At 41.4% G+C, this 23284-nt stretch overlaps 1 protein-coding gene across 2 annotated transcripts in view; it reads left to right on the top strand.

The window, feature by feature from the left end:
• Ak5 (adenylate kinase 5) overlaps window positions 1-21236 on the top strand; it is a 253017-nt gene extending 231781 nt beyond the window's left edge. For both annotated transcript variants that reach the window (XM_047529513.1, XM_047529505.1), the window contains exons 13-14: window positions 4266-4457; window positions 19920-21236. In XM_047529513.1, coding sequence (XP_047385469.1) covers window positions 4266-4457; window positions 19920-19988 — 261 coding nt within the window. In that variant the 3' untranslated portion in view covers window positions 19989-21236. The remainder of the gene's footprint in view (window positions 1-4265; window positions 4458-19919) is intronic.
• Window positions 21237-23284: the final 2048 nt, after the last annotated feature.

The following is a 23284-nucleotide window of genomic DNA, read 5'->3' as shown; positions in this document are numbered from 1 at the left end:
GTGTAGTTGGTGTGGTCTAGTTGCTTGGGATTGTGGGGAGCCTTGGGAGCCACTTTGGGTTTTCCACTTGAGATTCTCCCACTCTTTTGACTTCTCTTCACTGCAGAATGTTTGATTGTGTGATGTTGGTGTGGGGGCAGAAGGGATGGTGGCAATGATGGGCAGGGATGGGGATGGGGGGTATTTCCTCTAGGGTTCTATCTTCAGGCATGTGGGAATGACCCAGAGACTCTTTCTTCAGGGAGGTTCCCTGAAGAACCCAAGGGGCTGCACCTCTGAGTGAGAGTGACAGAAATGAGTCTGTGACTTTGCCGGCAGTCATTATGGGGATGCGAATAAGCATGCTGTAGCATGCACCTCAGGCTGAAAGCCAAAGTGGGGCTTCCGACACTCTCTAAACCCAAATCTGAGCAATGGGATTTTACAGCTCAAAGGATATATATGCTTCAAAGGCTCACATCAAATAATACTAGCCCCCACTTAGGTAGCATTTGACGGTCAGGCACTTTACATGTATGAACTCATTTACCCTCACAATACTCCTAAGAGGCAGAAACTACTGTTACCCTCATTGTTAAATGAAGAAACCAAGTCCAGAAAGCTCTTTGGGTCAGAGAGTTGTTCTCCACAGAAGAAAGCTCCCAGTGCTTGGAGAGTTCCTCCCCATTGGTGAACATGGCCTAACCTGTGTCCCTACTCTGCTGGAGGAAAACTGAGGTGGGAGTCAGAGGAGAGCCAGACAAACATCCCTGGATTACCAAGGCAAAACCATTGTCCCAAATCCCCTGAGGAGTACAAGAATCCCCAAGGGCAACGAGAGCCAGATTGAGAAAATTGGCAACACCACGCATGCCGAGGTCCCCCCTCTTCCTTCCTTTCCTCTTTTCCTACCTCCGTGCATCCACTGAGCATCTTGCCTGAGCCCTATTCTGAAAGCCCTGACTCTTCACAGGGGTGAAGTTGCCAGGCTTTTGAATTAAACGCAGGTGTCTCAGGCCTGTCCTTATCTAGTCCTTAGTGACTTTTGGCAAATTAACTCTTGGAGCTCCCATTTCCCTAGCCTTAAAGTGGAGATAGTAATACCTCCCAGCAGGGGAGCTAATGGGCATAGAAATAGCTGTCTCTAAAGCCCTTAGCTGAGTCCATTCAGATGCTGAAATGTTGCTTACAGGATCCTAATAGCCCTCTGTTCCAGAACACCAGATCCCAGTCTATGAGAATCCACCCCAAATCACCTTGAAACCAAAGAAAGAGGCAGGGAGATAGGATTACACAGACTACAATTTCCTGGGGACTTACTGCAGAAGTGTGGTCCTGAGTAACAGCAAGACCCAGGTGGATCCCCACATTTTGGGTCAGGAAGACAGGGCCTATGAAGTGGCAAAAGTGGCTGCATCTAAACCAGAATATACCTGGCTTATCTTCAGTTAGCATCAAAGAGAAAGGCACTTTCCTGGTGCCAGGGTCTGGTTGTAAGCTCCGCATACCTCTTCAGTGGTTTTATGTATTTATAGAATGCTGGGAGACTATGCAGGGAAAATTGACCAGGGTGACTCAGGGGCCACCCATGGCGGTTATGACTCAAGGAGGCTGCCGTCAGGTCAAGCTGAATCCTTATGCCTTCTAAGGACACTTGGGCTCCAGGGGAGGGTCCCTGATACCAAAGACAATGAAGAATCCAAAGATGTGGTGACAGAATTCCAGGGAAGAAGGCAGGGCCTTCATCCAGACAAGGGCAGAGTTCTCTGCTTTCTTGCCCACTCGGTGTTTGAGGCGAATCCCAGTGTAGTAACAAAAGGTTTAGCTAGCAGCCAGAAAACTACTCCAAGGGATCGGGTAAAGTTATATATGGAAGCATTTTGAAAAAACAAAACATTTCAAAGATTTTTTAGTATTAAAATAAAAATGTGGTGCAGGTCCCTTCCAAATGGAATGTGACCGTGTAACAGCTTTGTGCAGAGGAAGAGAGGGCTGATTACAGGAGAGACAGGTCAAACCCCATCGTCTGGGCCCAAGGAAACGGCTGGGTAGGCAGCTTCTCAAACTATCAGGTTGTGAAGTATCACCTGGGGATCTTGGCCAGGTGCTGTGCCTGAGACTGATTCTAACAAGCCCCCTAATCATATGCTGATGATCCACCCACCGCATTTCAGAATAAAGCAGTCTCTCTGCCCTGCACTTATTTTGGTCCAAAGGATCAATGCCAGCTCCCACTTAGACACACATAATCTTTCTTTGTGCCTGAATTATTCTGGAATTCTCTTTCCTGTCCCCAAGAGTGGCCTGAAAAGGAACCGTGCAGGAATTGTTTCAGGAAGAACTGTGACTGAACTGTGAACTGCCTCCCACGCTCGCCCTCTGCTGGTGAACAGGGATCATTTTCTCCCAAACCCTCCCCCAGCCTTTCTTGCTGTTCAAATGCTCATTTTTCTCTTCCAGTAATACCGACAGAAAAACATGACATGCTCCAGAGGCTTGTTTTACTCTTGTAAGTTTTGGAGAATTTCTCCACTCTGTTCCTTAAAGGACCTTCCATACCTCAGGGGTGGGGGTAGATAAATGTTTGATCAACACTTGGTGGCAGCTCATGTTTCTCTGTGTGTCCTAAACATCTTCCTCTACCCCAACTTTTTTCCTGCCCCACCCCAGGCACTTTCTACAGGGAAGTGACAAGCTTTCATTCACTCACAACCTCAGCATGGCCAAATCAGGGGAGCAATGGCTTCTTTTGATCCATCAGGGTTGGGGTGAGTAGTGGAGGCACATATGGTGTATTCCAGAGATACCAGGAAAAGATCAGTTAAGAGAAGGATGGGGAAGCTGGGCATGGTGACACATGCCTGTAATTCAGAGACTTGGGAGGCTAAGGGAGAAGGATTGGAAGTTCAAGGCCAGCCTGGCACCTTAGCAAGATCCTGTCTCAAAGTAAAAAGAACTGGGGATGTAGCTCAGTGGTAGAGCACCCTGAGTTCAATCCCCAGTGCAAAAGAAAAAGAGAGAGAGAGAGAGAGAGAGAGAGAGAGAGAGAGAGAGAGGTGGGGAAATGGAGAAGTTCAGGTCACAGATTATATTACCACTAGTCATTCATTAAAAATTTTCATAATCACCTTTTACGTGCAAGACTTTGGACCAGAAACAGGTTTTCTAGCCCCTGCACACTAAGATCAGAACTTAGTAGTGGAAATAAGCATAATAACTAAGCTTTGTGCTTACTATTTGCTATATGCCAAGCCATGTGCTTACATTACTTAATTTTCTTTAATCTTCACAACAATTTTATGACCACCCTTAGTATACAAATGAGAAATTCGAGATACAGAGACATTAGGTGATACTTTAGTTAGTCATAAAGTCTAGTGGTTTAAAAAAAATTAGTTATTATTGCTCATGGCTCTGAAGTTTGATGGGCTCAACTGGCAAGTTCTCATGTAGGGTCCCTAACATTGTAGCAGTCAGATAGTGGCTAAGGCTGGGTACGCACGTCTGGGCCTGAGGATGGGGCTGGGGTTTAGTTGGCGTCTCAGCCCTCGTGGCTAACTTTGGCTTCACCACTCTGCGACAAGGTAAGTGGACACTTAGATGGTTGCTGACTTCTCCTACAGCAAGTATTCCACAAAATCAGGCAGAAATCAGAACAATTCTTAAGACCTATATAATAGTGCGAGGCATCATACCATTATATTCTGTTGGTCAAAACAATTATAAGTTAGCTCAGATTCAAGGGGGTAGAGAAGTGGCTTTACATACCAATAAAGGAATAGCTTATAAGTAAAGCAAGGTAAGGATTAATAAAGTCCATCTTGGAGACAAGTTACCGCACCAAGAATTGGCCCTAAACGGCCTGACTCCAATCTTCACATGCTTAGCTGTTATGCTCCCTTCGCCCCTACACAGTATCCACTGTGCTAGAAGAAGTTGTAATGTTGGTATGGAAGAAGGAAATGATTAGCGCTGCCTCAGTAGGTCAGGGAAGTCTCCCCACCCCACACCCAGACTGTGACTGCACTGGGTAGCGTATTATCCTGGCTTTCTCTACCACGATCTTAAAGGGGAAGACAAGAGACTACTCTTAGGCAGCACACAGAAAGGGACTGACCTGGAAATGAGGAGCCAAGAAGTTCAGTCCCAGCTCTGCCCTGACATCATTCTGGGCTCTTGAGAGGACCCAGAAGGCCAAGAAATAAAAGAGACGAGGGCCCCAAACCTTTCAGGACATCAGCAGAGTGGAACTTCTGACAGTCTGTGCTCTGCTCCATTCACCTCAGATCAGAGACCCACACCTGGTGATCTGCATGGACTGCTCGGCAGACACCATGACCAACCGCCTGCTCCAAAGGAACCAGAGCAGCCCGCGCATTGATGACACCTCCAAGACCATCGCCAAGCGTCTGGAAACCTACTACCGAGCATCCATTCCCGTGATTGCCTACTACGAGACGAAAACACAGCTACGCAAGGTGAGTCCTTTCACCCACACCCCCAAAATGAGCCACTTGCCTTTTTCAAGAAAAAAGGCTGGGAAAGATGGTTATGGGATCTGGGATTAGAGCTGTATGCAACTGCAAAATTGGGGTCAAAATATGAGTTCTTTACTTACTTCACTATTGTCTCAATCAAAATTAGTTATCTGTTATATAGACCACAAAAAAGTGGTCATATAAGTTTCACAGATGCCGTTATACTTGCTGAAAACCCCCTTTTCCAAGAGAAAGAGAAATTGGGTTGTTCATAAAAGTTCCTGCCATGAACTCTGGGTGACCTCAGCTAAACAGGATGATCTAGAAGGTCTCTTCTAGATCCAAGATTCAGTGCCTTTGAGCTCTAGAGTGTATGTAGTTCATAATTGGAAGTTGGCTCCTTCACTTCAGTTTCTTGCAATAATTAATGTTCTGGGGAGAAGCAACATATGAGATCAGGGAAGCAGGCAATAGGTGAAAGAGGGGAGATGCCATGGGGAGGTGGTAGTTTCAACTTAATGTTCATGAGCTGTCACCAAGCTTATGCACCATTAATACATGTACTTGGCAAACTGCTTGGTCCCCATGCTTTCGCTCATTCCATGGCTGTGTGTCAGGCACCCGTGGTCCATGCATTTGCACTAGTTGTTTAGACACAGCTCTTGCCTGTACAACTTAAGGGTTTAGTGGGGAGATCGACACACTTGGGATCACAGTTTAGGTTCAGACAAGCACAGATTGCCTCTTCTCCAGTCCGAGGGGAAAGGAAAGATGTCCCGGAAGGCTGCCTGAGGACTACCAAGCAGAGTGTCCGTGGGGAACAGGGCACTCCATGCAAGAGGATGCCCGGAGTGAAAAGAACAAGAGGGGCGCCTCGCTCCACTTGACTGTGAAATACAATGCAAGGAAAAGAGGGACAGAGCTGGCTGTGAGGAGGAGGGCAAGGGCTACATCAAGAGGAACCTTACAGGGCCGGGGTGGTAGCTCAGGTGTAGAGTGCCTGCCTAGCATGTGTGAGGCCTGGGTTTGATCCTCAACACCACATAAAAATAAATAAATAGAATAAAGGTATTGTGTCCATCTACAACTAAAAATATTTTTAAAAAAGAAAAAAAAAAAAAAAAGAAGAAGAACCTTATATAGGAGCCACTAATTGTCCTGTGGGTAGTGGGAATTACCAGAGGGGACAGACAGAATCAAGGCTCCAACCTAAAAACTCACCCCATTGCCTTGTGCAGAGAGGACACAAGAAGATAAGGCTAGGATGCCCCTAGGAGGTCGTGGCAGATGTCAGGAACAAAATCCTGAGGTCCCAAACCAGGTGAGAGAGTGGGGCTCTGACTCTTGCTAATTATAGGACCAGAGGCACCAAACAATTAACAACAAACTTGTCTCAGAGATGACACTGCCAATTCCTTGGAAAAACCACTGGAAATGAATTCATATCTTCTAAACCTTCAACAATCCATTTTTCAGAATCCTAAGAAGCCCTGGATATATGTATTAAAAGGTGTCTCTTAATATAACTTGAGGATATCAAATGCTTCCCGGAATGCTTCATGTAACCTCTTATTGCCACATAAAGTGAAGACTTAGATCTTTAAAAACAAACCAAAAATGCATCATATAAGAGTGCAGTCTCAAAAATTCAGGATTGAAAAGGCCTTTCCAGATAGGTCTTCTGGTGATTTTCACCTTTTGTGCAGCCTGGAACACACACAGAATTTTCTAGGTAGAAAGGAATTTCATACTCTCTCAAGATGTGTAAAGATGAGAAAAGTCCTAAGGAATTCAGGGTTTAAACCAATTTCAGAGTCAGAAAATCCCTTTTCTTTGTCTTAAATTATTCCAACCTGAATTCTACAGACTCACAAATGACTGGCACATGGATACAGGGCTAACAGATGTAAGAGAAATCTGACTTCTGGAATCCACCTCAGAACTTTCTGAGTTTCTAATGGGAAAGGAAGTTTCCAATCCCCTTCAGCTCATCTCTTCAGCTTCCCCGGCATTATGGAGATGCTGGCAGCTGGGTCTGTAGTGAGGTAACATTTATGAGCCACTTTGCAAATATTTAAAACAGGCTCCAGCCCTTGGGCCTCCTGGGGGCTGCAGGGAGAAGCTGCTCTGTCCCTCTGCTTCAGCGCAAGGCTCTCTGGCACCCACGCAGCTATGATAAAGCCAGAACTTCATTTACGCCCAGGGAGAGAAGTGTGTGGTACAGTCGTACCCCAGGTGTCTACTTTCTGCCTCTCTCATAAAGGAAAGCCTTGCTCGCCATCTGGAAAAGAATCAGCATAGAACTTTCTCCCTCCCATGCCTTCCTCCTGAGGCAGACGCCATTAATCAGTGGTGGCAGAGTCTGGACTCAGCAGCGCAGAGGCAACCCAGTTGACTAGAGTTGCCCACAGGAGGAAGCTTTCTTTCGCCATGACTGAGAGAATTTATTATTGAAAAAATAACTGAGGTGTAGCATTTTGGGGTAAAAAGCACCAATGCTGGCCAAACCCTCCATGATGGAGAAAATACTGGCCTGAACATCAAAAGGCCCCTAATCCAGTTTGGGAAATTTGGTGAGTCATTTCACTGTTTGGCCTCTCAGTTTCTCTTCTTAAAATAAAGGGGGTAGACAGAACATATTCTTCTGGAATTCTCCAAGTCTGTCACTCTACGACTGTTGGGGAAATTTTTTTTTTTTTTATCTAATTACAAAAGTAATTCATGCTTGTTCTAGAAAATGTAGAAAACAGCTAGGCACAGTAGTACACCTGTAATCCCAGCAACAAGGGAGCCTGAGGCAGGAGGATTGCAAACTCTCAGTCAGCCTGGGCAACTCAGTGAGACCCCGTCTCAAATTTTTTTTTTTTTTTTTTTTTTTTTGAGTCAGGTTGCTTAGGGTCTTACTAAATTGCTGAGACTAGCTTTGAACTTGCCATCCTCCTGCCTTGAATTATAGGTGTGTGTCACCACACCCGGCTCGCTGTGAGTTTTTAAAGCATGATTGTGACTATAGAGAATATCAATCTGGACTCCTTATGGATAACAGGCACCTTCAGCTGGCCTTACCTGAAACACAAGGAATGGCCTCAAATGCCGAAATGTAGCAGGCCCAGGGCTGTGAGACCAGGCCCTAGAAAGCTCCCAACTGCAGCCCTCTGCTTCTCAAACATTTCTTTCCCTTCTTCTTTCTGGGCCAGGATTTTCTCTTTCTCTGGCTGACAAGCTAGAATATGGCCACCTGACAGTTTCCACATTCACATGTTAGCCTGACAATCTCTGATTCCCAGTTCCAAATTCCCAAGGGAAATTTTCTGATGGGCTTTGCTCTGCTTAGGACCTAACTGATCCTATTAGGTTGGGACAAGCAGGTGGTCACAGGGGCTTTTTCATTAGTTCTGCAAGTGTTTTCTTGATGCATGCTGTGCACCAGACATGGTGTAAACAAGATGCACACAACAGTAAACAGGATGAAGTCTTTAACTGAAAAGAGAACGGTAGACAGGATGAAAGTTTCTCTGAGAAGGTAGCATTTGAATTAATAAGACCTGATGGATGGAAACGTGGTTGCCTGGGACTCTTCCCTAGGAAGTGGTTGGGGACAAGGAATTCCCAGAAGAGGAGGGCTTGTGAACTGAGAGAAACCACTGAGATCTCTGTACCCGAGGGGTACAAATTGTATGACTTGGTATTTAAAGCCTCTCTTTTGTCTGAAGCATAAAAGTAAGCAACTACATGCTGTTTAAGAAAGAAAGTAAAAATTTTGAGTATAAAGAAAAAATAAAAATCATCCAGAATTCTTTCACCCAAAGATAATAATCATTAATGAACATTGTGATATAATTTTACGTATGTTTTTCTCCATTTTTATATACGGTTTGCTCATGGCATAATTAGTCTAGACACACCCCAGGCCATAGATGAAAAGGAACTGATAACAGGTGAGCTCTAACCTTGAGTTATTTCCTACTTTTAATCATTTAAGAAAATAAAGAGAGAAACCAGTTATTCATTAAAGCTGGGTTTTACAGATAGAGAAAATCAAGTTCCTTTGGCAACTCCGCTTTTGTAAAGGAGAAAACAAGCTTTTGCTGAGCAGCTCTTTGGTTGCCATGTCCTCCTTCACAGACGGTGTGGTCAAGTTTAGTCTCCTGACCCTGCAGTGCTCAGTGTTGTTCTGGGTGATCAGCCTGAATGGACTTGCTGTGAACTGAGGGAGGAAGGGTGAGGAATGAAGTTTCCGGAAATTGGGAAAAAGTAAAAGTAGAAGGCCCAGTTTCACCTTGAATGTAAAATCCAGTTGAGAACTCATAATTTATGGTTTCTTAAGGTTAGGGTCTAAACACTAGCAAAGAGAAAACCCAAAATTACTTTTTACCTTGATTCATCTGCATTGAATTCTTAATTTTGATTGTCTCCCAAGTGACTGAAGTAACTCTTAAACTAACTTAGTTCAGTTTCTCTGTGTATATCTGAGAATGTCATTGTGATGGCTTTATACAAAAATGACACTTTCACTAGATATAAAATCTAGGTCAGAATAATTATTTGTTTAGGGTAGAGCACTTGGATTTGTGCACATGAGATCCTGAGTATAATCCTCAATACCAAAAATCCTAGTAACTAAATTAAAAATAAAAGTAATTATTTTCTACCAAAAGCTACTAAACATTGCTCCCTCGTTTTCAAGTATTTAGTGTTGTAGAGGAAAAGGCAGAGACAAATTTGGAAGTAAACTTTTCAACTGATATTATTAACTAAATTTTTAAAATTTTTCTTCATGTCATTCAGGAATTATATCCAGAGATAGGTCTGTTTTTGCTGATTTTTAATAGCACTGATGAAATTTTTTGTAACTCCAGAAAGATTTCTCTAATTAGCTTTGTTTTGTTATTGTTGTTATACTTGTTGATATTGTTGATGATAGGGTTTTTTTGCTTTTTGGTTTTTTTTTTTTTTTTTTTTTTGCATTACTGGGGAATCAAACCCAGGACCTTGTTTATGTAAGCCAAATGCTCTACCACTGAATGCATCCAATCTGCTTTGAGTATTTTTATGCACCATCGCTCCTTATTTTTCCTCAGGAACACACAATTCATAGATCTCCATTGTTTGCCTTCCATAATAGCACAGTCCACTAGAAATATAATGTGAGTCATTTGAAATTTTCTAGTGGCCACAGTAAAACAGTACACAAAACAACAGATGTCACTGATTTTATCAACTTTGAAATCTGGTGTGTATTTAACATTTACAGCACATCTCAGTTCAGAATAGTCACATTTCAAGTGCTCATTCAGTACACATGGCAAGTAACTTTCATGGAGAGTACAGTTGTACATTTAGACCTACTCTACTATTTTCATTATTTTACCATCTGATTTCTAGGAAAAAATCCCAAATTTGTTTTCAACATTATTGATCCACTTATTTACATCATTCCTGCTAGCCACCAATATTGATTCTAGTTCTCACATGCATTTTATTACCTTAGCATATTCTTTTCGCCTCATGCTGTTGCTTTTCTAGCCTAAGCCCATTCTTATTTCGTGATTCCCTGCTCTTATTTCATACGAACCATGTCCTTATACATACTGTTTAAGCTAGCAATGATATACGTTAGTTGTTCTTCCTGTGTGTTTTATAACACTCTTTTTTTCTCTGTAGCTATCATGCTTTGTTGTAATTACTTCTTTTTTTTTGGTATGGGGATTTAATTCAGGAACACTTGACCATTGAGCCACATCTCCAGCCCTATTTTGTACAGGGTCTCACTGAATTGCTTAGCACCTCACTTTTGCTGAGGCTGGCTTTGAACTCGCAATCCTCCTGCTTCAGCCTGCCAAGCCGCTGGAATTACAGGCATGTACCACCGCACCTGGCTTTGTAATTACTTCTTTACTTCTTTTATCTACCAATAGAAAGTAAATGCTCTGGTACAAGAGTTATATCTGTCTTGTCAGCAGATTTATCACCTCTGTAGCACAACAGCAGGAAAATGTACTCAGTATTATTTATTGTTGAGTATTCAAGGAATTTCATTTAAAACTTTTCCAGTTTCTATATTCTATGGTTTTTCAAAAGTCTTATCTCCTTCTAAATTCTGTGTCTTTTACCTTTTTCTGTGATATTTTTTCAGAAACACCAGTCTGTTTTAAGTTTACTTTTGGGTTCTGGTTATCTATTGTTATGTAACTAAGTACACCAAATCCAGTAGCACAAAACAGCAACCATCATTTGGTACTCATGGTTTCCATGCCTCAGGAACTTGTGGGGAAACACCATGATGTTTGTGGCTTCTGTTAGAATACCTGAAATGGCCAAGGAGACTCAAAAGGTTTGGAGCCACCATAACTAAAGCTGACATGTCCACTCCATGTCCATTCCCACATCTGGCACCTTAGCTGGAACTATCAACCTGATAGTACGATGTTTCTAGAATGGCCTGTATTTCCCATATAGCATCACTCTTGGGTCCAAAGTTAGAGCCCAACAGAGAGTATCCCATGATTACATATTCCAAGGGACCATGCTGGGAGCTGCTCCTCTTACCTAGCCTGGGAATTCACTGCATTGTATTAATTACAAGCAAATTGCAAAGGACAGCCCAGGTTCAAGGAGAGGGAGATTATACTTCCTGTCTTGATGGGTGAGGGGCAAAGTCTCATTTAGGAGAGTATGTGAAATGGGAGATATTATTGCAGCCATCTTTGAAAACTAATCAGCCATATCCTCCAATTCAAGGGTGGAGGGGAAGGGGAACCCTCCATAACTTCTGTCAACACAGAGGATGTGCAGATCATCTGTAGTCTCACTTTATGTGCCTCAACTCCTGGTGTCATTCAGTACGAGTCACACTCAGATCTCCCCTGGAAGCAAGCGAGGGCGCATAGCGCCTCCTGCAGCTGCCAGCGTCTCAGAGGCTTTCACCAAGGTGGAATTGCCAGGCTGAAGTGTGGCAAGCAGGGCCTCAGCCCCATGCTCTTGCTCCCAGGTGTAGTCCTGTTTGCCCCCCGGTACCTGGGATGATCCTTCAGGTTTTAGATGGCTTTCCTCTCGTGCATATTTCCACCTTCATGCGCTCCTCTTCCCGTGTCCCACCCCACCTCACACATGCACCCATTCTCTTTCTCTCTCTGACGTCAATCTACTATATGCTCACCATACCCCTGTGGTAAGGAAGTCTAATTTCATGAAAGTATTTCCATCCTGCACACATTTCTCAAAACATCTCTAGGTCAATACATATCACAATGATGTTTCTTTTTGAAGAGTTTTATAATATGCATACATATGCTATGGTTTTTCAACCAGGTTGTTCCTAGTTTAGTTTGTCTTGTCTACTACTAACCACAATGCAGCGAACAAACTGGCTTTTTTCTTTTCCTAGTAGAAAAGACTGCTATTTTAAGCAGAGATTTTTTTATGTAATTTTTTTTTAGTTGTAGATGGACACAATACCTTTATCTTTTTTATTTATTTTTACGTGGTGCGAGGATCAAACCCAGTGCCTCACACATGTGAGGCAAGTGTTCTACCACTGAGCCACAACCCCAGTACCCTAAGCAAAGATTAAAAAAAAAAAAAAAAAAAAAAAAAAAAAAAAACCACATTCATTTCTACTTTTCTCTTCATATTTCCCTAGGAGGAGTACTTTGAAATACAAAAAGACTTGGGGACTTCCCAGTGTGATGTTTGGCCTCTTTTATCAATGCCCCACCTCAGCCAATTTACTTATCAGTAAGGAGTCTGAAGGCATCTGGGTTTTTAATCTGGACCTGCCCTGGTTGAAACTAGCAATTCAGATTTGGACACAATGCTCATGCGTGCACACACGCACACCACTTGCCCATAAAGAGAATTGTGTGTTAAGAGAGTGGCTTAAGGAGCCCTGAGATTCTGTTTCCTCACTTGACAAATTAAGCATAAGTCATCCACCTTTCTCTCAGAGACTTAAAAAACTCCTTCTTCATGACCCTGCTTAGTCTTCTTCTGCCCGTTCCTGTCCTGCTTGTCAGATCTCCCTAAATCCCTGCAAAAATCTTTCAGTGTGATGCAATGTTCACTGCATCGTGGGATCTGTTGACAGGAGTTGTGTTGCTGAGTGCTATAGCCTCCCAGAAGAGCAGGCAGAAAAGAATCCCAGCCTTTCTGCTCATTTGAACCCATTCTGGGCTTTGTTCCTCTGTTGTTGCTTTAATCATGTGGTGGGTTTTGCCTTTACTTGTCTCCAGGCAGCCCCTTCACTGGATCCACTTGAACTCAGAACCTCTCCAGGAGCTACTGTCCTGGATTCCACCAACAGAAAGTTGGTGCTTTTCTAGAGAAGTTCCTTCACATAGTCAGCAGACATTTATTGGGCATATGTCATGGCCAAGACCTGGTGCTAAATCTGAGAACTCAAAAAAGGAGAAATCACATGAAACTCTGTATCTGCAGCAAGGTGAAAGTGAAGTAACAGAGTTTACAGAATGTTTCAGGTCTTTGGAGACATAGAGCTTGGGCCTAGGGAGGTAGGGAAAGGCTTCAGGGAGGAAAGGACATTTGATCTGGATTCTGAAGGATGAATAGAAGTTCACGCCAGATGGAAAAGAGGATACAAAGGCACTGACGTGAGAAAGAGCCTGATAATGCTAGCACAGGAGATAATGCCAAACAGATGAATTAAAGTAGTGGTAGATTAGATGATCAGGCAAGGTCAAAGCCAGTCTGCAAAGGACTTTGAATCCACTCATTCCTCCCTCATCCAATAAATTTGCTAGACCACCAACTGCCCAGTAGAAATATAAAATGGGTCACATATGTAATTTAAATTTTTTCTAATACAGTCAAGTGCCACATAATGACATTTTGATCAACAACAGAATGCATATCCAACAATGATCAGACAATCCCAGATACTCAGGATAGTAAATGCAAGGTCAGCCTTGGCAACCCAGCAAGACCCTGTCTCAAAATAAAAAGTAAAAATAAAAGGGCTGGGAGCCTAGGCTTGTGGCTCAGTGGTACAGCACTTGCCTAGCATGTGTGAGGCACTGGGTTTGATCCTCAGCACCACATTAAAAATTAATTAGGGGTTGGGGATATAGCTCAGTTGGTAGAGTGCTTGCCTTGCAAGCACAAGGCCCTGGGTTCAAATCCCCAGCACTGAAAAAAAAAATTAATTAAATAAAGATTTTGTGTCCATCTAAAACTAAAAATAAATAAATAAATAAATAACAAATGAAGGATTAGGGATGTAGCTCAGAGATAGAGTGTCTGCCTAGCATGCAAAGCCCCAGGTTCCATACCCAATATCAAAAAAGACAAAACAAAAAACAAAATATGATTATGTGGCCTAGGGCCATTGTAACCATATTAGTTTGTGTAAATATACTCTATGATATTTGCACAACAACAAAACCCCCTGATGACACATCTCAGAACATTGTTAACGTACTGTAGTGTAGTCATGTAAGCCAAAATTAAAAAGTAACAGATGAAATTAAGTTATATATTTTACTTAATTTCATATTTCCTAAGTATTATCATTTCAACATGTAAACAACATAAAGATTATTAATGAGACATCTTTATGTATTTTTGTGAACTGTGTCTTCAAAATCTGTTACTCTGGGCATATTTCAATCCAGATTCAAATTTTCATCAGAGTGGCTGGGGTTGTAGCTCAGTGGCAGAGTGCTTGCCTAGCATGTGTGAGGCACTGGGTTCGATCCTCAGCACTACATATAAATAAATAAATAAAATAAAGGTCCATTGACAACTAAAAAAAATAAATTTTTAAAAATTTTTTCATCAGAAATAATAGAATTATTGTATTTATAAAATTTACAGTTGGAAAGGTAGATTTCAAATGCCTAGGTTGTTTCAAATATATTTTTAAGTTTTGTAATAACTGAATTAAAATCAGTTTTTAACGATTAATTTTAATAGTACTAAAAATCTGGTTCCTTGGTTATATTAGTCACATTTCTAGTAGTCTAAAGCCACACAGGACTGGTGACTCCCACATTACACAGTCCTAGACTGTCCTAGGAAGTTTGATGTGAATGCTGGAGGGAACCAACAGGAAGCTATGCACAGGAAAAATGAGCACATCTGTTCTGGAAAGGTCACTTATAGAAAGGATGGATGTTCTTTTCATATCTGTGAAAAGATCTGTTTGACAGACAGAATGGAGAGGAGGTGGAGAAAGAAGGAAAAACGGTACCATGAAACACTGTAAATGGACAAATTTCAAGTGCTTTGAAAAGTCCTGTTTACAGAGAAGCCATTGATGTGCAGATTATAAATCATCCTTATGTTTTTGCTGTGTGTTGTCTTAAGTCTCTTTGACATGAGGTATGTGGAGTCCTCCTCCTTCCTATGGCCTTGGGCATGAGGAGAAATATGTAGCCTGACTGGACATGGAAGTGGAGGCTTCCCAGGAGCAGCCTTTCACATTACCCTTGCTTTTGAAAAACACATCCAATGATGTTCCGCAGACACACACAGGGCCTGGCCGTGAGGGATCCCTGTGGTGTGAGGCTGGGTCTGGTTTAACAGAGGACAAGATTAAAAGATGGTGGCGACAGATAACAATCCTAATTTGAGACAGCTCGGGTTTGTCCCAGAAGCCCCATCTTGCCAACACATGAAAAACAAAACAAAAACTCAAGCAATGTTTTGAGCAGCGTGGGAAATCCAGGAAGGACACAATTAGATGTGGACAGCGTTTGGAGCACCAGCTGTTGTATGAGTTACAAATTCACAGGAGACAAAACACGCAGGTCCCAAAGCAAAGTACCTGCTGTCCCAAATTGCACCATGTTCTGCTGGCTACTCTACTTTTCCTCCAAGAAGTTGGATGAAAACTTGAAAATTTACTGTCTCCTGTCCATTTGTTTGAACTTCTTAATAAAAACAAACAAGCAAACAAAAAACTCTTTCCTATACTGATCAGGACACCACTTACCACAGGATTTTATAGCAAGTCTCAGGCCAAAAAAGGTAAATTCTTAGAAGCAAATCTGCCAACCTGGCTTTTAATTAAATACATTAAATTAAATATATAAAACCTCATACAATTTTACTTTGCTGATTCACAGTTAAGAGATCTTTTAGGGAAAGGACACCAGGAAACTTACTTTTGACTATTCATGGGAAGAGAGGGTTGCCGGTATGATGAGCACTGACGATAGTGAGCACACTCCCGGTGCTGGAAGACATTCTGCTTTCAGGTTTGCACAGCCACTGAGAAGTCTCAGTCACACAAAACAATCAGTATGCTAATCACATAGGATTCTCTGTTCATGGAACACTTGAAACACTAGCACCTTGTTAGCTAACTGTTTAAATTTGCTGAAGCTGTTGTAAGCACCAAGAATAGTTCCTGTAACTTAGAAAGCACTAGCTGGTTGGTTCTTTTCCATTTCCTTTGAATTGCAGTTATGTGTTGAAATAAGAGTAAGAGCCACTTACTTTTTCTCCTAAAATATTCTCCATGTGGAAATTAGATGAGCAAGGAGAATCCACTTTGAGATTCAGAAAGAGTCCAGATAACATGTGAAGAACCAAAGGAGAAATGTGGAGAGGAGACAAAAGGCTCTGGTCTCACCCAGTCAGCTGGATTCTCTTTTGCTTCTTAAAAATCCATTCCAGGAATCCAGCATTTCTCACTACACACGCACGCATACACATCCCTTGTGAGAAAAAAAGTAAGTTGACTCATCGCCTTTAGAATTTTATTCTCAAACTCTGCTTCATAGGCCTAACTAAGGAGGGCCCCAGATCACCTAATAGATTTTCCACTCACTCAAATAAAAGGTCATTTTTTCCATCTGGAAGGTTTATTTATTTAATCTTTGTCTTTAAACCTCTGCACATTTTTGGGTTCCACAGAGACAAGCACTGTAGTCTCTGGTTGGGTGGCAAGAAGTTTTCTTTTATTTAATTAAATTCAATAAATATTTACATTATATAAATAAATAAAATTTAAGCCATAAAGCAAATGAGAAGGAAGGTATTGGGTAGAAACAGAAGTAATAGTCCAGTGAAAGCTCTGGGGACCAGCCAACAGCCTCGCCCCAAACACCCATCCTAGCATGGTTTGGTAAGATCCTGAGAAACCTCCTGACCATCAAAGGATCACACGCCCCCTCCAGGCCCTGTGCTCAGTGGCCTTCTGTGCTGGAACCAGGTTGCCTGATTTTAATGAGAATTCCTTATCCTCCATGAAGCCCAGGATGTGGGCCACGACATGGGCTCCAAGAGCATAATTCTGCCCCCACAATAGCTCTTTTCTGGGAGGAAAGGAAGAGGGAATGCAAAAATAGTGGACACAGTCTTTAACTCAAACTTCTGTTCCCCCACTACCTACTACAGCCAGGCCCTGTGCAACTTAATGAGACCCTGTCTCAAAAATAAAGAGTAAAAATGGTTGGGGATGCAGCTCAGAAGTAGAGTACCCCTGGGTTCAACCCCCAGTACCACAAACAAAGAAAAAGGAAATAATGGACATGAGTTTCTTCTGGAAGGAAGACAAATTTGGAAATGCATGTATGCAAATGATTGGAGAGCTTTGGTTAGTATTGATTACAGAAGATGGACTGGCGGAGGAAGTATTTCAGGACTAGTTAATAGAAATAGAAGATGAATACGTCAGTTAAATTTAGAGAACTAGCCGAGTTCAGCAAGACACTGGAGAACAGATGAAGATGATGCTGCAAAATACTGTCAACTTCGTGAAGCCCAGAAGGCCCAGAACAGGTTGGGGTTTCTCCAGATGGAGCTGAAGGCATCACTGAGGCCAAAAAAAGTTTCCGCCATAGGCACCCCTCAATTAGGTAATGAAGAAGGAGAAAACTCACATGTAGTTGAAGCAGACCATGAACTTGGGGTTATTCCCTAGTCTAATTAGCTTTCACTCTGGCGAAAATTTGAAGGGGATTTTGAAAAATGTTTGCACCAAGGAAAAAGAATTGGCTCACTAAGGCCAAGAACTTGCATTAAAAAGAGTGTATTGAATCCTTGTGTTCCTACAACTTCCTGGACATCAGAAACCCGGTATATTTCCCACTGACATGGTCATGGACACAAATACTAAGCCCCTAGCTCTATCATATAAATTGAATCATACTGTGTTGAGAATTTGCTTCTTTCCTTCTTTGTGAAATTAATCCTTATTGTTGAATATGGCTGCGGTTTTCTTTTTTTACACTTTGATAGTAGAGTATTCCCACAATATGACTGTCACAATTTATCCAACTACTGTTGATGGACATTTGAGATTTTTGCAGTTTGGGCTAGTATAAACAACTCTTCTACAAACATTGCTGTTTCCATTTTCTGGGGGTATTTAAACATATAAGATTTTCTTTTCTTTTCCCTTCCTTCCATTGGTGAAGTCCTTAGGGTTGCAAAAAATCTTATTTATAGAGATTTAGGTAGGTAACAAGAGTTGAAAAAAGTCATTTCTCTTAAGTATTGTCCAAAACAGTCCTCAAGAAAATCATCTGGAGATTTGTCAAATATGCAGATTAGAAGGTACAACCCTCTGGAGATGAGACTTGGAAAGTTGTATTTTATCTATCAAGCATCTGTTTGGCTAGTGGTGTTAGAATAAAACATAGAGCCTTGTGCTTTAAGCTATATCCCCTGCCCCCAAACCTACATTTTAGAAAACATCACACACCACCACTACTGCCCTACCCACCACTGAGTCTTGTTTTTTTCTCTATTTGTTAGCATGTAATGAACCTCCCTCAGTGTGGCTTCAAGGCATCAGTACACAACCCCCCTCACTCCATCCAATACGGAAACTGATCTTCTCCCCAACTCTTTCACTGAATGATTTGGCCCCCATGACAACAGTCTACTTTGACCTTTCCCTTCCTAGCACTAGCATTATCCTGGCCTCCTTGGTGCTTCTGCTACTTTGTTAGGCCTCACCTTCTGTAGATGTTACCTGTATGTGGAACAAATCTTAAGTGATGGGTGCCATGGATGTTAGCAAAAAGGAAAAGGTAGTGCCTTCAGGTCTAGGAAATCAGCTCCTCTTCCTATTCCTGTGGTTGGTTCCTTGTGCTGGGGAATCAACAACCTCTAAACGAACTCTGCACTTCGCATATTTCCACATGGCAGTCCTAGCTTTTGCTTTCTTCTCCACACACCACCCCTCAATCCCCACTCCTGGTCCTATTCCCACCGTGCTCCACATGCTTCAGAACACTCAGAAGCTTCATTTTAGGTAACTTTAACAATACTTTATCTAACCTCTAACAATACTTTACCTAAACAGGACACTGAGTTTATTGCTATTATTGTTTTAAATAGACTTTGTACTTTAGAGCAGTTCTAGGTTCACAGCAAAATTGAACATAAAATAGAGTTGGCAAATACCATGCCACCTAACCTCAACTACCTCGCCTCAACAGTGATACATGTTGCAATAGATCAACTTACTTGACACATCATTATCACCCAAAGCCGATGGTTTATAACACTAAGTGTTGCACGTTATATGAGTCTGGGTCAATTTATAATGTTTTATATATATAGCATCATACAAAGCAATTTCACTGCCCTAAAAATCCACAATTCCTCCCATTTAACCCTCCCTCTCCCCTACCCTGGCAGGCACTGGTCTTTTTTAGTCTCCGTTATTTTTTACTTTTCCAGAATGTCATTATAGTTGCAGCTATACAGCATGCACACTTTCAGATTGGTTTCTATTATTTAGTAACGATTAAGTTTCTTCTGTGTCTTTCATGGCTTGATGGCTCAGTTCTTCTGAGTGCTGAATAACATTCTACCTGTTTGCCAAATACTGAAAGACATCTCAGTTGTTGAGTATTGTCAATTGTGAATGAACTTGCTACAACATCCATGTGCAGGTTTTTGTGTGGATTTAAGTTTTCAACTCATTTGGGTAAACACCAAGGAATGCATATGATGGATGTATTTTAATAAACTGCAATGTCTTCCAAAGTGCCTCTATCATTTTTCATTCCTGAAAGTTGTGGTTGCTCCACATTCTACCCCACTATTTGGTGTTTTGGATTTTAGCCACTCCAGTAGATACACAGTGATATCTCACTGTTATTTTAATTTAGGCATCTAGTTTTTAAACAATTACTCTTCACTCTCTATGGATTCTTAAGGTCTTATGTTTTAAAATTTTCCCAAGCAAAAGCAGATAATTTTTATTATTATTAAAAACTGACCTTAGCTGGGTGCAGTGGCATATGTCTGTAATCCCAGCTATTCAGAGATTTGAGGCAGAAGAATCACAAGTTCAAATTCAGCCTAGACAACTTAGTGAGACCCTGTCTCAAAATTTTAAAAATAAATCTAAAAAAATTTTTTTTAAGGGCTGGGGATGTAGCTTGTTGACTCGTAGAGCGCCTGTGGGTTCAATCCCCAGTATGGGGGGGGGAATCTCATTTACATGTCTTAATAATTTTTCTTTTTTCCTTTTAAATATAGATAAATGCAGAAGGAACACCAGAAGAAGTTTTTCTTCAGCTCTGCACAGCTATTGACTCTATTTTCTGAAGGCAAAAAATGCATGTAAGAATGGAGACAAACATTAAAAGGTTATCCTTTAACACAATGTTTCAAGTTAAGCCTTGTGTCCCCTCAAATTGTGACATCGCTGTTTGCTTCCTAGCCAGAGTCATGTGAGAGATGTCTGGAAATCACACAGTGCACAGTGTACTTGGGACCATCAGCCTCTTCACACTTTCAGACAGCTGCCCTCGCTCCAGCACACTTTTCTGTCACGTAGAGCAAGGTCAGGTTGTGAGCGACAGTGCAGTGCCAGTCTGTCAACTGTGCCCCGCAGGACTTGCTGGAGTTGATCAGCTGATTCTAGTCTCATCAGAAAGGGAGCCAGCATTTCTAACTCCATCACATCTTCCTTCTGCTCCCAAAGATTTATATGCCTTTCCCTGATGAAGGTCCTCAACATGGGGACAGACTTGGGCACATCTTCCTCTGGTGGCTGACTGATTCTTCACTTCCCATCCACTAGTGGCTCAGAACCAGAGTGGGATGACTAGACAATACCATGTATAGCATATATAGAGGCATCAAGCAAGTAAAATTTGATTGAAATTTCTTAAAATGTGAAATTGTATAGCTTTTCCAAGATGGCAAAAACCCAGGCCATGGGTAACCAATGTTACCCATCAATAACATTGGTTATTTATTCTCTATCTATTTAGCTACTTGGAATATTTTCAGAACAGCTAAGAGAACAAATCTGATTGCTATATAATCTTGACTCCTCTATACATGGTGGTGCATTTCAATAATTATAAATTAATATTTTTAATTATAAACTGACCAAAAGTAAAAGCATGGGATGATTGTTTTTCATTACTTGGACAAATAATCATCTTATAATTTTGATTTCAAGTTATCATCCACTTACAGCCAAACAAATAAAAAATACAATAACAAAAAACTAATGTGGGTGGGAGGGGCATGTTAGTAAGCAGGTGTCTTGCAGATTCCAATGTTGTATTTGTTTCCTATGGGCCTTTTCCTGGGGTTTGCAAACCTTGCATCGAATCAGTGAAGTTCAGATTCTCTTTTGTGCTCAGTTGTCAAATCAGAGCTTCTATTCTACTGAAATAACTGCATCTTCTTCTACTCAGTCACTACAAAGACCACATTTTCAGTTTGCATGATTTTTTTTTCAATGACTGTGCAAATAAGGATCCATTTCGACAAAACTGTATTTTTAAAGTCATTTTTTTTCTTGAAATGGATATGTATAAATAAAATAAATGGAAGACAGGATAACTCTTTTTCTATTTATTTGTAACTCACATCATTCTGGAAAGCATTTGAAGCCTTATTCCAAACAGAATTAGAAGCAAACACAGTAATAGCTGAGATTTACGATTCGTTTATATGGTTTTAATTTTGGCCACAGACCAGATTTGAGCTATTACAGAGAGAATACTTAATGTATTCATGATACATGGTAATTTTCATATTTCCTTTTTCTCTAACATTTGTTCTTAAACAGAAATGTCAGTGTTTGCTAGAGAAGAAATTAAATTTCTTTGGTTACAATTATGCCTCTATTAACAGAAAGGGTGCAGCATGTTCCCATAACTCACACAGTTGTCAAATACTTTATTACCACCCCTAGTTGTCACACTTCTACAGGGGAGCCTAAGGAGTATTTGAGCAAAGGAGGAAAAAAAGTATTACAGAATGAAAGTTATGTTGTGCCAGAAAACAAACTGACTCTGTAGGGATTAACATTCTTCCAAAATATACCACATATTGCCAAACACAGCCTGTGCTCACCAGAGCTTTGACAGTGTGGGTGAGGGAAATGAGACAGCATAGAGGCAAACAGGCCCAGCCAATGGCTTTTATAGTTGGCAGCCATCTTGAAAAATCAGCAGAGGTAAATGGCTTTACCCAATGGAGAGTAGCTGGTCTTCTGCAGAACTACTAAAACACACTTTACTTATTTGAATGGCTTGAAGTGACATCATTACCTTAAAGTCATAGAATTTTAAAACAGGGAAAGACCTCTGAATAGCAAAAGGCCAAGAAGTGTATGTGGACACATCCAAACACACCAAACTCCTTTATGATGAGCTATACTCAAGGTCACACCTGAATTGACCCTGCACCCTCTCCAACCCCATCAGCTACTACGTTCCTCTTGCTCATTTGGCTCAAGTTTCACTGGCCATCATAATGCTGCTAAGCACACCAAGCTCTTTCCTGGCTCAGAGCCCTCCCATTGCTGTCCTTCTGCCTTTTCCTACAGATTATCCCCACAGCAAAGTTCCTCACTCCATTCAGGTCTCTGACGTTCTAATTTACCCTGGTCATGGAGGCTTTCTTTGATTATTTTATCTAAAATGGCAGTGTTCCCTATTCTCCCATTATTATTTTTCTTCAGGCCACATTTTTCTTCACAGCATTTATGTCTGCTTTAAGAACTTTTTAAAACTTTACTTGTTTATTGCTTTTCTTCTACATTAGTCTAGAAGCTTTGTAAGGGCAGGGTTTCATATTCCCAGCCCACACAGGACTATTATTACTAAGGGCTAATATACTTACATTCTCTGTACCTCCAGTTTGCTCATCTGTGCAGTGGAGATCATGATAGTAATCAACCTCAGAGGAGTTGTGGGGATCAAACAAATTAATACAGGTAAATCATTAACTGGTTCCTAGAGCTACATGAAACATGGTTGTCAACAATGGGTGCTTCACTTCCAAAACTGGACTACGACCCAGAAGTTCCACTCCAGTGTCTTTCCACTGTTCTCACTCACAAAACATGACAGTCTGAGAATCAAGATAGGTGACCTAACTGAGGTGCCACATTGGACTAAAACCTTCTCAGTCATTTAGAGTAGAACCATATTCTCCAGATAAGGGAGGAGGCAACTCCCCTGTCCTCTCAGGCCCTGTGAAGGGCTCTCCTGAGGCAAGCCCTGTGGGAATCAGGCACACTCAGGTTTAGGGGCTGTCTCCTAACTTCCTGGAGAAAAAAAATGTAGCTCTCCAAAACTTTGGTCATACAACCAACAAATATTTATGGAGAATCTACTAAAAGCCAGACCCTAGACATACAGAAAAACATGTATGGTCTCTGCTCTCATGAAGCTACATATCACACAACTTTAAAAAATCCACTTAATCTGCTATATAAACTATGAAGAAAAAGGTCTTACTTCTGGGATCATATGAAAAGCAGTATATTTTCATCAAGGTAAGAAATTTAAAACAAACACTTTATGGCCTGAAAAGGATAATGCCTCCATAATCTTATGGAAAAAGCTACTTTTAATCTGGAGACTCCCAGTTTT

The sequence above is a fragment of the Sciurus carolinensis genome, chromosome 1 (assembly GCF_902686445.1).
Source record: "Sciurus carolinensis chromosome 1, mSciCar1.2, whole genome shotgun sequence".
NCBI lineage: Eukaryota > Metazoa > Chordata > Mammalia > Rodentia > Sciuridae > Sciurus > Sciurus carolinensis.
Note: the sequence above shows the minus strand (reverse complement) of the source record. Positions and strands in the feature narration are given on the sequence as shown.